This window comes from Vidua chalybeata, chromosome 1 (assembly GCF_026979565.1).
Source record: "Vidua chalybeata isolate OUT-0048 chromosome 1, bVidCha1 merged haplotype, whole genome shotgun sequence".
In the NCBI taxonomy this organism is placed as follows: domain Eukaryota; kingdom Metazoa; phylum Chordata; class Aves; order Passeriformes; family Viduidae; genus Vidua; species Vidua chalybeata.
The window spans coordinates 6,219,300-6,234,469 of record NC_071530.1 but is presented as its reverse complement, the minus strand read 5'-3'; the positions used below and the strand labels follow the sequence as shown (position 1 = coordinate 6,234,469).

The 15,170-nt window shown below is 42.0% G+C and overlaps 1 protein-coding gene across 2 annotated transcripts; it reads right to left on the bottom strand.

The window, feature by feature from the left end:
- Positions 1 to 997: 997 nt before the first annotated feature.
- Positions 998 to 14,957, bottom strand: NUB1 (negative regulator of ubiquitin like proteins 1). 2 transcript variants are annotated; one of them, XM_053958357.1, is made up of 15 exons: positions 14,511 to 14,957; positions 12,248 to 12,365; positions 12,000 to 12,161; positions 10,676 to 10,734; positions 10,067 to 10,137; positions 9,135 to 9,317; positions 7,537 to 7,625; positions 6,445 to 6,551; positions 5,389 to 5,575; positions 4,941 to 5,048; positions 4,633 to 4,785; positions 3,592 to 3,738; positions 3,213 to 3,308; positions 2,270 to 2,462; positions 998 to 1,666 (listed from the first exon to the last, which is right to left on the bottom strand). In XM_053958357.1, the coding sequence occupies exons 2-15, from the start codon at positions 12,362 to 12,364 to the stop codon at positions 1,503 to 1,505; spliced, it is 1,836 nt and encodes a 611-aa protein (XP_053814332.1). In that variant the 5' UTR covers position 12,365; positions 14,511 to 14,957; the 3' UTR covers positions 998 to 1,502. The 2 variants fall into 2 exon arrangements, with proteins under 2 accessions (XP_053814332.1, XP_053814327.1); XM_053958352.1 differs by lacking the exon at positions 14,511 to 14,957 and adding an exon at positions 13,960 to 14,228.
- Positions 14,958 to 15,170: the final 213 nt, after the last annotated feature.

Here is a 15,170-nt window from a genome sequence, read left to right as displayed (position 1 = left end):
GAAGGGAGGAGTAAAATTGTCTTTCCACCTCCTTCTTGTTAAAACTATATCTGTGACTTGTATGTTTTCAATTCTAAATTATTTTCTCTATTCTGTTTTTGTTCTGCATTTTGTCCAGGGGTTCCTCAGTGCTGGCCTGTAAAGAAAACAGGATATAATGGGTGCTGGGGCTGGTTTTCCCTCAGAAGCTCATACTGCTGGCTTTGGAAATCCTTCAGCTTTCAGGGTAGAGATACAAAACCATGCAATTTTTACAGCACTTGCCTTGATAGAGAAGAATGAAATACAAATAATTCCTAACAGTGTAATCACTGCCTGTTTTTTGCTGTGTTTGGCTGAGGGAATCAGTATAAAACCCAGCCCTGTGCTGCAGCACGTTCAGGGCCCGCGCTGGAGCTGAGCAGTCATTCCGCAGGCCACGGCCCTGCTCCCTGCAGCGCACAACAGTTCACGCCCTCATTTCCCGGCCGGTAAGTGCCGGCTAAGGCGACGCTGTCACCACACGGAGGGTTGATGTTCTGGCTGCAAGTGGAAAGCGCGGCCGCTTCCCTGCTCCCACCGGCTCCAGACGGGGCCTGGGCTCCCTCTACCGAGAGCGTGGAGTCATGGAAAACGAATAAACCACGTCCAAGCAAAGCTGCCAGGCAGAGGAATATCTGTTCCCGGCGCAGAGGAGTGCTTACACGGCAGGAAATGGAATATTATAAAACCACAGAAACCCCCAAATGCTTCTTCAGAACGCTGGAGCTGAACGCAACTACTGAGACAGCACCTGAACCAAGCTCTGTTCAACAGCTGACTGCAGAATATCCTCTAATCCCCTGGAAATCCATCAACCTTAAGCCACACACCTGCAGAGGTTAAACAGAGCTGCTTGGGGAAAGTGGCTATTTAGTTATAAAAGGAAATTCCAGTACATCACTCCCCCAGTCCCAGGACAGGCCCAGCCAGGTAGCTCCCACTTTTTTTAACAAAGCACAGAGGTCTCTCACCGAAGGCAGAAGCAGCACAGAGTTACCTTTATTGCCTGTGTAACACCTGTAGGAAGGGACAAGTAGAACATGGTATAAACTCATGCACAACAGATACATTAATGTCTCTTAGAAATCTTTCAGAAGAAAAGTTGGAAAGCTGATATACCTCTACAGCCTCATGAGCTAAGGTTTCTCATTTACAAACTCATGCTTTTCTTTTAAAGCTGGTATTTAAAATGGTATAGAAATGCTTCTTTACTGAGTTAACTTACTTCACAATAAAAATATAGTTTAGTTCTATTAAATTTTCTTCTGAAAATAAATGTTTCTATTTTTCTATGACAAAAAATTACAATGTATCACAAATGTAGGCTTTAAGCAGAGTAACAAATAAGCAGGAATTAAGTATTCCAACTATAGTTTAATGGAATTCAAGGCCCTTAGTAAGAGATAAGCTGAAGGTGCATTTATAATCCAAACTCAATTTGACAAGGTAAATACATATAACTAAAGTAGATTTAATGGGATTTAGTGCTGTGGTACTTGTATATAGGATAAGTATTCATGAATTATCTGCTCTTCCTCCTCGAGTGTTAAATCCAGATAATCCTCTTCATGCTCAGGAATATCCTCTAGGATTTCATTGACTGCATCAGTCTCCATGTCTTCATCTGTTGGTGAACTAGAGGAACCTTCCAATAAAAAGCAGCAGCAGTGAATTCACCAATGAAAGAAGCTGGTGCTCTCCCTGTTTCTGCCAGCCCCTTCCTGCACAACCACCTCGTACAATTACTCTGCAAAGGACAGAGGCAGGATGGCCATTTTTCCTTATTATTTAAATGTGGTGTAGGAAAGCCTTTAATTATACAGCAGGGATCACTACAGCTCTGACAAATAATGAGAGAAAAAGTATGTGAAAGTTTCTTCTTTGTTAAGTGGAAATTTATCAATTATGGTTCTATTCTGTAAGGGACATGATGAAGGAGTATGGAGGCAGGTCAGCACCTGCAGAGCACAGGTCTGGAATAAACTCCTTAGCCCTGCCCAGGACACCCTGAGTGTCACCTTTTCTCCTGGGCTGCACCTGCCTGCAGCTGGTACCTGTCTCCTCTGGTCCCTTTGTGGCTGCCACTGCAGGGAACAACAGCTCCCTTCCTGTAACTGTGGTCCCAAAAAAAACAACCTGGTGCATTGCTGCAGCCCTATGCCACTATTTCAGCAGAAATTGCTTAACTATTTCCTACCAAATCCAGAACAGCCTTCCCTTCCCACCCTGCTGGATGCAACATTCTCACCTGCAGACTCTGTGAGCAGGTCCTTGGAAGAACTGGATTCCTCTGATGGACTGGATCCTTCTGAGGACAGCAGCAGTGAAGGGGGAAGAACTCCCCCATAATGAGCAAGGGTTTGGGAAGCCACGTGGATGTTCCCTTTAAAGACCTTCAAAGCTTGCTCTGCTGACTCACGGCTGAAACCCATGTACGTCAGCTGCAGGAGGGGAAAAAGGAATAATACAGAAAATCTGGGGAAATCCAAGCTCATCTGACACAGGGTCTGACAGGAATCCAGCTCTGCATCTGACAGTCATCCTCTCACACAGAGAAAAGTGCTGCATGCCAGGAATTCCAGGACACTGACTCTGGTTTACTGGAACAGTTAACAACAGGGCAGTGACCTATATTAAAGGCATGGGGATGTTGAACAGGATCAAGAGGCTCTTGCCTAGTACTAGACCATTTATTTTTCTGTTTTCAAGAGAAAACTTCAAAGCACTCCAGAGTATTGGGGGGGTGCATGTGTTTTTCCGAGGCAATAATATTTTCTTGCCTGACACCCATTACACAGCCACTCTAACTACTGACAAGCTTGTCAGACAGCCTGTCATGAGAAATACACGTTCCAACTCTGGTCCTTCTGCACTGCAGAGTTTAGAGACTTCAATAAATTTCTCATTTGCTGTCTTTTTTGGGATAGAGCATTACAGTGCACACACTTTCCCTCCACATCCATGCATGGCGGGTTGGTGCAACGGGCAGGAAGTACACACAAATTACATGTTAGCCCCAGTGACTTCATCATGAAGAGTGAGTGGATGCCAGACCCTGGAGTGTGACAGCCTGAGTGAACATGGGTCCAAGAATACTTGTACAGCTTTACTTCAGGAAAATCTGCTGCCTTTGCAAGCACAACTCAGAAGCAAGGCAACCAACTCACAAGAAAGCAAGTGGTCTAGCTTACTTGCTCAATACTTTCTTGGGAAACCTGAAACTGGTCCATAGCCACGGAATCATCATCATCATCTTCCAAGAGTAACTCAGGATTGTCAAGAATAAACTGCAAGAAAACAGAGAAAGATTAGAATAGGGCAACAGAGCTGCAACAGTCCTCAGCACATTTGTGTATGCAGCCCAATGGTTGATAGAAGCAAACCTCAGCCAACTTAAGTGATATCTGGTTTACTGCATCAGGAAGTGCAAGTTCAGTCATTACAGTTCAGAAAAGGTAGCCATGAACTAAAAAATGTAGACTACAGAAAATAAGAATCTGCTAAACAATTTTAAAAAATCCCATACAAATTTCCTTTGTACAACACTACTTCTACTGAAAAATCACTTACCTTAAAGGCTTGGTCCAGGTTTCCTTGTGTCTTTTGAAGAGCTACCTGAGCAGCTCTTTCTGGGTAGCCCATACTTTTCAGGGTATTGATGTCTTCCAGTCGCCGCCGCCTTTTAGCTCTCTCCTCCCTCCTGATCTGCGCCTTTTCCTGCAAGAGCACAGACACTGCAAAGCTCACTCTGCATGGGAATGCTTCAACACATAGCCTGTGCATGTAGGGTTTCTTGGATTTTTTTGCTTCAAGTTTGAATCTCTTGAGGAAAAGGCTTTTTTTTTTTTTTTTTTTTTGTAAATACAGACTGTGCTGCCAGACACTCGTTCCTAAATAAAGCTGCATTTTCATGAGCCAGCCCTGTCGCCACACTTCCGCTCTGCAGTCAGATCTGGTGCCATCACAGCTATTCCAGGCCCTGTGTGGTAAGTGACAAACCCATTTGGCAGATGGGCCCACAGACAAGACTTGCCAAGGACAGACAGTCAGAACCAGGCAGGGAGCCAGGGAGTTCTGTTCAGTCTTCCCTCAGCCAGTTGGCTTTTCTAGCCACACTTCACTGTCTGAAGTCTAGAAGTGCCTCCTCAGCTTACCAAACATCACTTCAGATCTGGACAGCACTGTCTTCACTCACTCTAGCACAAAAAAATTCTTTTTCCCTCCTGGATCTTCCACGTACAAAGCCACAATAGGGGGCAGCCAAGCCTGGGAGTGACAGCTTGGTCCTGGTGGTTTATTCCCGTATCACTGCTGAGCAGCAAACACTGGTGCAAAGCCTTTCCATGTGGCTCTGTAGTGCAACCACAGGTCTTTGGGAAGCCACGTGGATGTTTTGTCCCATCTGTTTTGAGACAGAGCTTCCCCTGTTAGTGCATTAAGTTTTGGTTTCAAACTTGCGCCAACACGTCCACCTGTCAGCTACACCAGCAGTGCCAGAGTGGGATAATCCAAGTCCTTAACTCAGCACCACACTGCCCTGGCCACACAACACACATCTCATGGACACCCCAACGCAGGTGATCTGTGATTTAATGCTTTCACTGCCCTTACCTCTCTCCTGTTGGTGATTAGATTGGCAGCATGCTCCACATTCCCGTGGCATGCTCGCAGGGCAAGGCGAGCTTCCTGCTCCGAGAATCCCAGGAGTGACAGGCGATCCACTTTATCAGGATCTATGGACAGCTCTCCGTACAAAGAGGATGCCTGGATATGGGAAAAACAAAAGGACACCACTTATACTGTTAAAATATAAACAAAAAATGCCTCCCCGTCTGAGTAAGCAAAGAACAAGTTTGAGATGGAACCCAAACTGAGAGGCTGGAGTGAAGGACTCCAGAGTTTTACTAAAGGTGTCTTACCTTCTGAATGTACTCTGCAGCCTCCTTTTCTCTGCCACTGTGGTAGTGCCCAATCCCTTGAAGGAGGTAAAGCCGTAGAAATAAAACCTTCTCCCGACCATAGTTTCCCTAAGGAATTGTTTAGAGAAGGAGGGGGAATCATGTAGATAGAAGCATGTGGTAGAACACCAGTTCATTATCAACAGAACACTCTACACATTTAGAGAAGACACAGTCAGGGTTTTGTGACACTCAGTGTGCAGATAAAGCATCACACCTAAACCCCTGATGATGTCTGTGCATATAAACACAGGTTTGCCATGACCTTTTTGCCAGGCCCAATGTTTTCCCTGGGATAATGATACACAGGAAAACTTTAAGCTTCTAAAAGCCAGTCTTGCAATACTTGAACAGCAACTGAATACATGTAGAAAAAATTCCCACCCTAATTAAGTCAAACCCAGCATACTTTGATGTCAATAAGCCTTTCATGGTTCTCCCCATAGCACCTCTGGAAGCATCTCTGTGCTGTGGACAGCTTTTTCTCTGCATCATCCAGGCAGTCCAGCTGCTCCAGACGGAAGTAGCACCACACTATATCCAGCTGCAGCACTGCATAATTATCAACCGTGTTCAGCAGCTCCGTGCTACACTCACTGGAAAATAAAACAATTCTTTTTTTTTTCTCTGGGAGAGGGTTGTTTATTTCCCCTCCCCCGCACCACTTTTTAACATTCATAAAACAACATTAGAAATGTGCACACTCATGTTGGAGAAAGCACACTCTTTGTATCTGAGGCAGCAAACTGATGCCAGAGGAACGGGAATCAAATGCTGATCCCCCATTCCATTTGCTTTCACACAGGACTGACCCCAATGCTACATGTTAAAGCATTACAGTAACAAAATGAGCTGTGGCTACTGTTTAATATGGCATCTCTAAAAGCATAATGGAATTAAACCCTATGTAATCTTTGGGAGGACTGAGAAACTGCCTCAGTGCACATGAACATGCTGAGAACTGTGCCAGTCTCCTTGCACACCCACGCAGATGAGAAACAGACAGGAACAGTATTACTTTTGGGATCTCAAAAGAACAATTTAGGGCTCTGACAGCTGATAGCAAATGAATTTACTTGCAGAAGCCCTGGTATGGTTACTGACCTCAGCTATCTGCTCCACCTTTTACAAGAAATTATTACTTCACAGGAGCAATTGCAAATGAATATCCGTAACTGTCTCTCAAGCTAATGCAATTTATAACCTGGTACATGAATATTGACAGTTTCTGTTTATGTTGTTATGAAAGATTAACTTGCCCAGTGGCAGTATCTGTTTCAGCTGTTCTACATGAAGCCACCTGTCACTGCAAGTCAGAGCTTTATCTGCTCCCTCCTGTCTGCAAGAGGGGGTGTGGAGCAACCCCAGGCAAAACTGGCCCTGATTTATATGCACAGGTAGAGGCTGTGCTGTTCCTTTATGGGCTGACAGTAAAGACAGACACAAGGACTCAAAATGTTCTTACCAGAAGTGTTTATCAGCATCCAACAAATATGGCAGTGCAATTTCATATTCTTTCTTCTTCATTAATGCTCTGCCTTTCTCGTGGCAACCCATAGCCAGCACAAGTGCCTAGACAAACAGATTGAGACTTTTGAATGCACCTTCCCAAATCAAAGAGCTAGAAGGAAACATTCAAGTAATCCACCAGAGTTCTTGTTCTTCCAAGAAAAACACAACTGTATCAGTTCTGTAAGATCAGTGCTATCTTACACTGCTTCACACTTTTCTCCCATTTGATAATGTCAGATATTATCTAGTCAAAAGCAATGGATGTTGCTGGCACACGAAATGCTGCACCAAGCTTACTTTAATTAACTCCAGAGAGATTTTCGATGGTGAGTGATACAAAGCTCTGCATTTTTCTGGGTGCTGCACTTCCTAACAGCACCAAACTTATTTTGCTTTGCTATCACAATTATCTTGCGAAACCTAAGAATTCACCTCCTGAAAAACCCCAGAACTGAAAATCAAATTTTGAATGTGTCAGGAAAACACTCCTGCAGTACAACAAATGAAAATGTAATAATAATTCTGGATAGAAACAATATTGCAATATTTCCTCTGATCCTTGATCAATACTGATGAAATCTTATTCACTTGAACACTGGATGCTTTAAGTCTTCAGGTGAATTATTACATTCAGCACTTCATCAGAACAGTATGCAGACTCATCAAGTTTACAAATGGAAATAAGGCCTAAGAAACAAATTACTTTCATGCCTTTCCAGGACACCCAAAATTTATAATAGGCACTAAGATCAACAAAATTAAAGCTTGTCTTAAACCCCAAAGTAAGATATGGACCACACAGGGGTCAGTGCCAGATTAGACTTGCAATGAGATCAGGAATCAGAGTTTATTTCCAGATGACTGAGATATTCCCCACTACAGAGTTCTACTTCAATTGTATTTCAAAATTATTTGTATTAAACAAACATCTAGTGGGCCCAGGGTTACACCCCCAGAAAGTCTGGTTGTATTTCAATCCTGTACTTTAAATGTTTCACAGCTTTAAAGAGCCATCTTAGTGGCATTGTAAGATGCTTTCACTTACTTTTTTAGCTTGAGGAGGAATCTGAATTGACCTTCCAGTTTGATTAGCTATATCTAGGTATGGGACAGAGTCTGCATCCAAGTACTCCTCTGAAAGATACAAAAAAGTTTAAAATTTAAACACCACCTTCAACAGAGCAACTCTGCTGCCATAAGATTATTTTAGTAATGTTGTTAAAACAGCAAATAAAAAAAAAATCAGAACTACATATAAAGGCTACATGTGTGTTTTTCTGGACATAGCAACCAACAGTGGCTCTGGCAAGGTAAACATGAGGAACTTCTAGAAAGGTCACTGTGGAAAAGGCCTTGTGCATGCAGAAATTTAGACACAATATCAAAAGTTCCATCAATTTTAAAGAAGTTTTATTTTGCAGAAGACAAAACACCTACGTTTTACACAACACAGCATTTGAAATGATTTATCAACTAAAGCTAGAATATTTAAAAAATACAACCAAGCATAGTTGATAAAGCTGGAAAAAATACAGCTCAGTAGTTTTCTTCCCCACATCTTTAATGTTGTTATCAAACTACCAATTTTGTTTTCACTTCCATTTGATTTACAATGAAAAGATGATTTTCTTGTCGACAAAAGACAGTTAAGGAAGAGTTTGTTGAGATTAAAAGGTTCTGCCCTGTGGTTTCTCTCACATGAAACAAAGGGATTGTTAAACCCTTACTGCACTTCTCACAGAACCTTCAGCCTGGGAGCCTGTTACAGACTCTGCTCTGTACTCTGGCATTGGCTCTAACTGACAGTGGCAAAAACCAGAAAGAGACCCAACTCAGGAATCAAAATTTGGGGTCTAAACCACCCCTTAAGTCCAAAAAAAAAAAAGCAAACACTTCTGTCATGTGCTCAAAATCTGATATTGTGGTAAGAAAGCAGAAGTCACTAGCTTTGAAGCTTTGTTTGGGTGTTTCTGCATTTGGCAAGAATTCATGACCTGCTCAGCTTCACAGTTCCTTGCTTGTGGATTTGTGAAACAATGGAATGGAGAAGTGATTTAAACTCACCGCCAAGCACTGCAGCTCACAAACACAACCTCATTTTGAAGAATTATTACTGCTAAATTAACTATATCCCTTTAACTTAATCCACAGTTGCCAGGAATCAACATCCCAAGGGAATGAGAACACCACAGCCATGTTGCAGATGACAGTGACAAACGAGCTGCTCTGCACAATAAAACCATGGTTACACACAGCCATAGCTAAACTACAAAAAAAAAAAAAGTGTTTGATGACTTAAAACACATTATGCACTGTGCTTTTGTCTACAGTAAATCTAAGGCTTCTCACAAGTCATCAGTACCTTAACTGCCAAGTGCTAATTAAATAATTGATTCATATTATATCCTTCTCAAAATGCCAAAGTTTTTTGTAGCATTCTAGTTGTGTAAAAAGGGTGGAAAAAAAAGTTTCAGCAGACTTAAAGTCCAGTTTTCGCATAGGTAGAAACCTAGAAAAGTGTGAACTGAAATTCAGCCATGGTATAGGCACTTTTCTATGTTGAAAGGCCTCTGAGAATGTAATTTTTGATGCACAAAAATTAATGAACACCTACCTCCCCCCCAACCCAACAAGCCCACTCACCTCTCTCTGCTAGAATTTCCAAGCCCTTCTTAGTTCTCTGCATCTTGTCATTTATTTCTTTTTCTTTCTTACACTGAAGCTCTTCCTCCTGAACTTTTCTTTTGGTTTCCTCATCACTCTGTTCCAGTTGAAGCACCATCACTTTTGCATTGTGTGTGACACCCTGGTCCTCAAGGGTTTTACCTGCAAAATAGAGTGTGATTAATACAATTCAACTACTGGAACTACTGAAATTGCAAGACTTGAGGACTCAGTCAAAGCCCCTAAAAATTACTGACACAGTCAACAAAATTTAGAATCAGACTTGTGTCTTAAAAGTGCTTTTGAAGTGATTGGTGTGTTTCTTTCCCTTTTTTTTTTTTTTCCCCAAAACATTAAAAAAATATCATTATTTCTATTTCAGTTTATTGCTCTTCAGGTAAAAACTGCAATAAAAACACGTCCAAGATCATACACCACAGGAGTACAGGACAGAGGAACTGGGAACTGAATCCAAGTTCCTTCTGTCAGTTCTGTGGTTCTAACTCTGATATATTCCAGGGCCATCAGCTAAGAAAAAGCTGTATCATCACTTCCCACGTCTGACAGGTTGAGCATGGGCAAAGCGTTACAAAAAGTCTTTGAAAATGCTCTTATACAATAAGGTTTTGGAAGAAATTTAGAGTTTCTCTTAAATGTGCATTTTTAGTGTTTCAACATTAGAAAAGGGGATTTTCTAACATTCATTACAGTATTCTTTTAATTTATCTAATTCTATTCAAGAATTTGGATTAATATAATTTAATACATTTCCCATAAATCAGAAACTGACAAATATAACAGCTATTTTTTGGAAATCTCTGAAATTAATAGAGTTGCAAGGCAATTTTTCTTTCAGAGAAGCAGAAAACTAGAAAATTATCATAAAAGTATCCTTAACTAGAGATACATACCCAGATCAAGCTGCTTCTTATTTATGATTATTTTGACAGCATTCTCTTGTAATGCATACTCCTGTGCTATCCTGTGAAATAAATAATTTCATCTGTGAACATAAATTTTTAAGGTTATACAATATTGTTGTTTCAATAGCAATAAAACCTAAAAACAAGTGCTTATAAATGGCTTAAAGTTTTTGCTACAAAAAGCTGCTAAAAGTAAAATAACACCATCAGAGATCTTTAGGTGCTATATAGAGAAAACCTGGGATACAAAAAGGGAAAAAGCAAAACAGAATAGAATCTGATTTTTTTTAGGCTTAAAAACACAAAAGAAAGAGAAGGTCATGTTCACTGTTCAGAGGATCTGCCTGGTTACAGACTTGGAACACTGGTACTTGCTGGGGATTTACACAGAACTATCTTCTTCCTGTTTTCCATCTGTTAAACCACAGCTGTTCCCATGAAGAACTGCCCTACAGGGACACTGGACATCCTGTTCAGAGAATACATGCTAAGAAAAAGCTTAAATCAAACAAAAAGTGGGTTTGTTTGCTTTTTTTTTAAATGCTCTGTGACAGGGTGGTGTCTCATGAGAGAAGCACAAAGGGTGATTGCACTTACTGGGATCTGAGCTCTTTGCCTGTGATGAACAGACTGGTCTCCAGTGGGATTTTCCTGCTCTGTAGTAATTATATTGGGTGGGGGAAAAGAAAAAGGGAAGGAAAAGCATGATATCAAGATACTTTGGACATTTTCTTCATTAACTGTTCTGCAATAATATCTATTTTCCAAATAAAAATCATATTTAGAGGGTTAAGGCTGGACATACATAGTAATAATTTCCAGTTCTGTACTTGCTATAGTGCTAAAAATAAGCATTATAACAGCAGGATATTCAGAATTAAATAAACCTAAATTCAGAACCAAACAATTTAATTAATTTAATTATGCACCTCCAATCTTAACTGTGCTTTGCAATTATGCCACTCACCTGTGACTGGCTAAGTTATGATTAATTCCTATTAGTGTCTCTGGTCCCAGATTAGATAAACTGGAATTTTAAATTAATTCATTCCCCTATTTGCCCAGCAGCATTATAAAGTAGAATTATGAAACTATTTGGTTATTTTAACTGCATGGCAATCACTTAAAACTCTCTACCCTTTAGCCCAGGTAATTATTTTTCACTACAGGAGTATTTTATGCGTGAAAATAGGAGTTGAAACCTGAGTCTAAAAGGGCAAAACTTAATTCAGTTCTCAGTTGGAGAAGCTTTTAGGAGCCTGCTCTAGAAGGCTGAGCTTTGGAATGGGCTGCCCAGGGAGGTGGTGGAATCTCCATCCCTGGAAGTGTTCAAGAAACACCTGGAAGAAGCACTGAGTGCTGTGGTTCAGTTGACAAGGTGGTGGTTGGTAGAGATTGGATTCGATGATCTTGGGGCTCTTTTCCAACCTAATGATTCTGTGACTGTAATTCTATGGATCTTTGAAGGGAACAGGTGAGTGCCACCACAACAGAAAATCCTGCTTCTCATTTCCAAGTTCAAGTGACAGCAATATGCTGAATCAACTTTAGGTATTCTACAGCTGAAAAAAAGACATCTGTTCTTTATTGCTAAAACAAGCAGTTATTTCAGAAGGAATCAAATTGAAATAGGCACTTAAAATCTAATCTACTTTTCTTAACTGAAAGATTATTTGCCATTAAATCCTAAAGGGAAAAATTACCAATCTCCTCAATATCATATTCATTTGCCATGATATTTCCATATACTTGGGAAAGTAAAATATATAATTCCCCCCAGTCCATTTTTTTATACCTGACACAGATCACTCATACTAAACACCTGAAAAAGTTGTAGTGAAAATATCTGCAGAGACACAGATCTAGAACTCAAACCCCAAAACAAAGCTACTTATGCAGACTTTGCTGCAGTGTTACTCACTTTTCTACGAGGCAGATATATATCAAGTCTTGCAATCCCAGTCACTTTAAAATTCTCATTTCCTGTCCCACGCTCAATTGCTTTACACCGTATTTCTTCAAGCATATTCTCTGTATCATTCTTATTGATATTCAGCTTGGATGAATATTTTTGTACAAGCTCCTGAGAAAATGACAAGAAAAACTGGGAAAATGCACCAGCAGTATGACATGGAAGATGTATGACATCCACTCAGAGAAAATATTTACCTTCATCTCTTCACCAGCTTCTTTTTTTTCATTTGTATATGGTGGTTTCCATAGCTGAATCTTGTCCTCTCTTAAGCAGCTTGTCAGTTTTGCTATCAAATACTTCTTTTGTGCCATTCTTTTAAAATAAAAGCACAGTTGGAAGGGAAAAGAGACAAAAATAAACAATCCTTTAATACAGCTTTCCTGTAGTAAGATATCCTGCTTTTCAAGAAGTGACATCTTGGAATTCTGCAATAAATGATGAGTATTAAATTCATTCCATGCATTTTGGTGGGGAAGAGAAACTGAGGCCAAACTATGAGAAAAAATGGGGGGAAAAATAATTGCAAAGAGGGTGAAATTTGGATCAGAGTAGGGATAATTTACAAGGCCCCTGCAATTTCAAGACAAATTAAACCTCTTCTTATCCCCTCATGTGAAATGGGATTGCAGTCAATGCATCAAAATTGACAATTCAGTTGTTCTGCCCTGCTCTGGATCCACCATTTCTGATTCAGCTCAGACAAAGCAGAAAACTCTGAGTTAATCAGCATGTCCTTGGGAAAAAACCAAACACCCCAAAAAGCAGGGAAGGCACACAGAGGGCAAGGGAAGGTGGGTGCAGAGATCGCAACAGAAAAAAACCCAACTCTAGGTGCATGATAAAGCATGGGAGAATTGTGGCTCTTGGACACTGGTAATCATATGGAAAATGTCCTTTAAATGAGACAGAAAAGCATTTAAAATGTTGGCATACATGCACTAAGGTGGCCGTGGAATTTGATTAATCAGTTTCACTTTTCTTTCAGAGTGGTTTCCATCTTTCTTTTTTGTTTATTGGCACACAGCACTCAGGAGAAAAGGGAAGAGTTCCCCCAGTTTCAAAAACTGCTCCTGGCTCAGAAAAATGCTATTTGAGGGGGGGGAAAAAGTAGGCAAATATTCAATATGTGTAAGTTTACCAGCCAGCCTTAGCTCAAGCCCAGTTTTATTGAGCTACAAAGAATTCCCTGCCAGCTGCACTGACAAGTTTCCCCTGAACAGGAGTCAGAGGGATGAACTGGGCAAGTGGATGGTTTAACAACCCTTCCAGCTGGATTGCTGTAATTTGCACAGTGTCTGTCAAAACCAGCAGAGACAAACACACATTCTTTTTCCTGCTAGGATGTCGCTGCTATTATTTTAGAGCCAAGGCAAACAATGGCATTTACAAAGCTAAAAGTGACAAAACCACTCAATTTTCAAAACATTGCATTGTAGCTATTAATGCAGCTTTCCCCCTTTCCCAAAACACACCAGGGAATTCTCGTTAACAGCCTGTAACCACCATTTCCCCACTTTTAAGTTATGCTGAAGACCCATTTTTTATAGCCATAATTCTACTTAACATTTACAAAAGAAGTTACTCATGGTTTTGGGTCACCCAGATAAAATTTAAAATTGCAAGAACTGTAAATACAGGTGACATTTATAAACTGGTCATTCATCTGTTTATCAATACTTTAGCTTGGCAATTTTGTGATTTCTAATTAAGCTATCAAAACAGAAAACATCACTGCAGTCTCCAATTAAACTTATTCTTACTAACACTCTATTTGAAAAATAAACTTTTGCTTCCACAAACACAAAACCTATGATTTTATATGTAACATTTCTAACACTTACAATAAATTCCATCACACCATCACTAAATTGCATTAGAACCCACAGCAAAAACATTTGTGACTTACTCTTCCATCACCCATGAAACGCCACAAGCGCTGCAAACGCAATTTCACTTTCGGTATGAGTTTAAAGGGACTTTCTCAAAACTCATTGGGGTAAAACAACGGGGTTATTTCCTCAGAAACGCTCTGAGTGCAAGACTCAGCTTTTGTAAATAAAATGTCATCCTCTAAGGCCAGTTTTACGTGAAATAAAACAAACGGGGAAATAAGATGCACGACACAAGATGCAGCCACCAGGTTCAAAAGGCAAATTGTTGGTGGAAGGAACAGGGGATTGTCAGAATGGTTGGTAATAAAGCAGGACACATCAATTTTCCCTAAAAAGGAGGCAAGCACAGCTGTGACACACTTCTCCGCGGCTGACGGAGGGGAAGCACTGAAGCAGCGTCACGAGCAAACCCACAGGCACGGCAGCCCCATCCCTGCGGGCCCGGGCATCCTCATCCTTCCCCAGGAGCACATCCAGCGCCTCCCGTGCCAGGGCAGCGCCGCTACCGCCAGTCCCCCGCTGTCACCGCGGCGGCGTCAGCCCGGCCCCGGCCCCGGGCACCCACCTGCGCCCCGCGGGCTCGGCACAGCCGCCGCCGGGGGAAGCTCGGGGGTCGAGGCAGCTGCTCCCTGAGCGGCTTCCCCGAAGGGAGGGAGGCGAGGGCCGCTGTCCCTGAGGGAGCGGAGCGGGAGCGGCTCCTACGGCAGCCCGGAAGGCCCAGGGAGCCGGGCGTGACGTGCGTGAAGCCGCGCCCCGCCCGCCATGTCCGCGCCCTGCCCTCACTCGGAGGCGCCGGGGCGCGCCCGCTGCCGGGAGCGCAGCGCGGCCGGGTTCCCTTCGCTTGGGTGTTCTCTGGTGGTTGGTCTCGGCGTGATTTCAAGCCTAGTGAAAAGGAAGGAATCACGGAATCACAGCGTCGCTTAGGCTGGAAAAGAGCTCTGAGGTCATCGAGTCTGACATGACGGAGCACCACCTTGTCAAGCAGACCGTGGCGCTGAGTGCCGTGTCCTGTCTTTCCTTAAACATCTCCAGGGTTTAAGGAGACTCCACCGCCTCCAAATATGCAACCGAAGCTCCCCTGGCACAGCTTAAGGCCATGTCCTGTCATCCTGTCCCTGAGGAGATTTACCCCATTGATCTGTGTAAGTGCCTAAAGAGGGGTGCCAAGAGCATGGACCAGGCTCTTCTTGGTGGTGCCCGGGACAAGGAACGGGCAGAAACTTCA

Bases quoted from the DNA above. Each gene is read 5' to 3' on its own strand.
- NUB1 (XM_053958352.1), bottom strand. The intron at 5,576-6,444 runs GTAAGAACATTT...TTTATTTTCCAG, and splicing joins GATGCTGATAAACACTTCTG to TGAGTGTAGCACGGAGCTGC. The intron at 3,309-3,591 runs GTAAGTGATTTT...GTTTTCTTGCAG, and splicing joins ACCTGGACCAAGCCTTTAAG to TTTATTCTTGACAATCCTGA.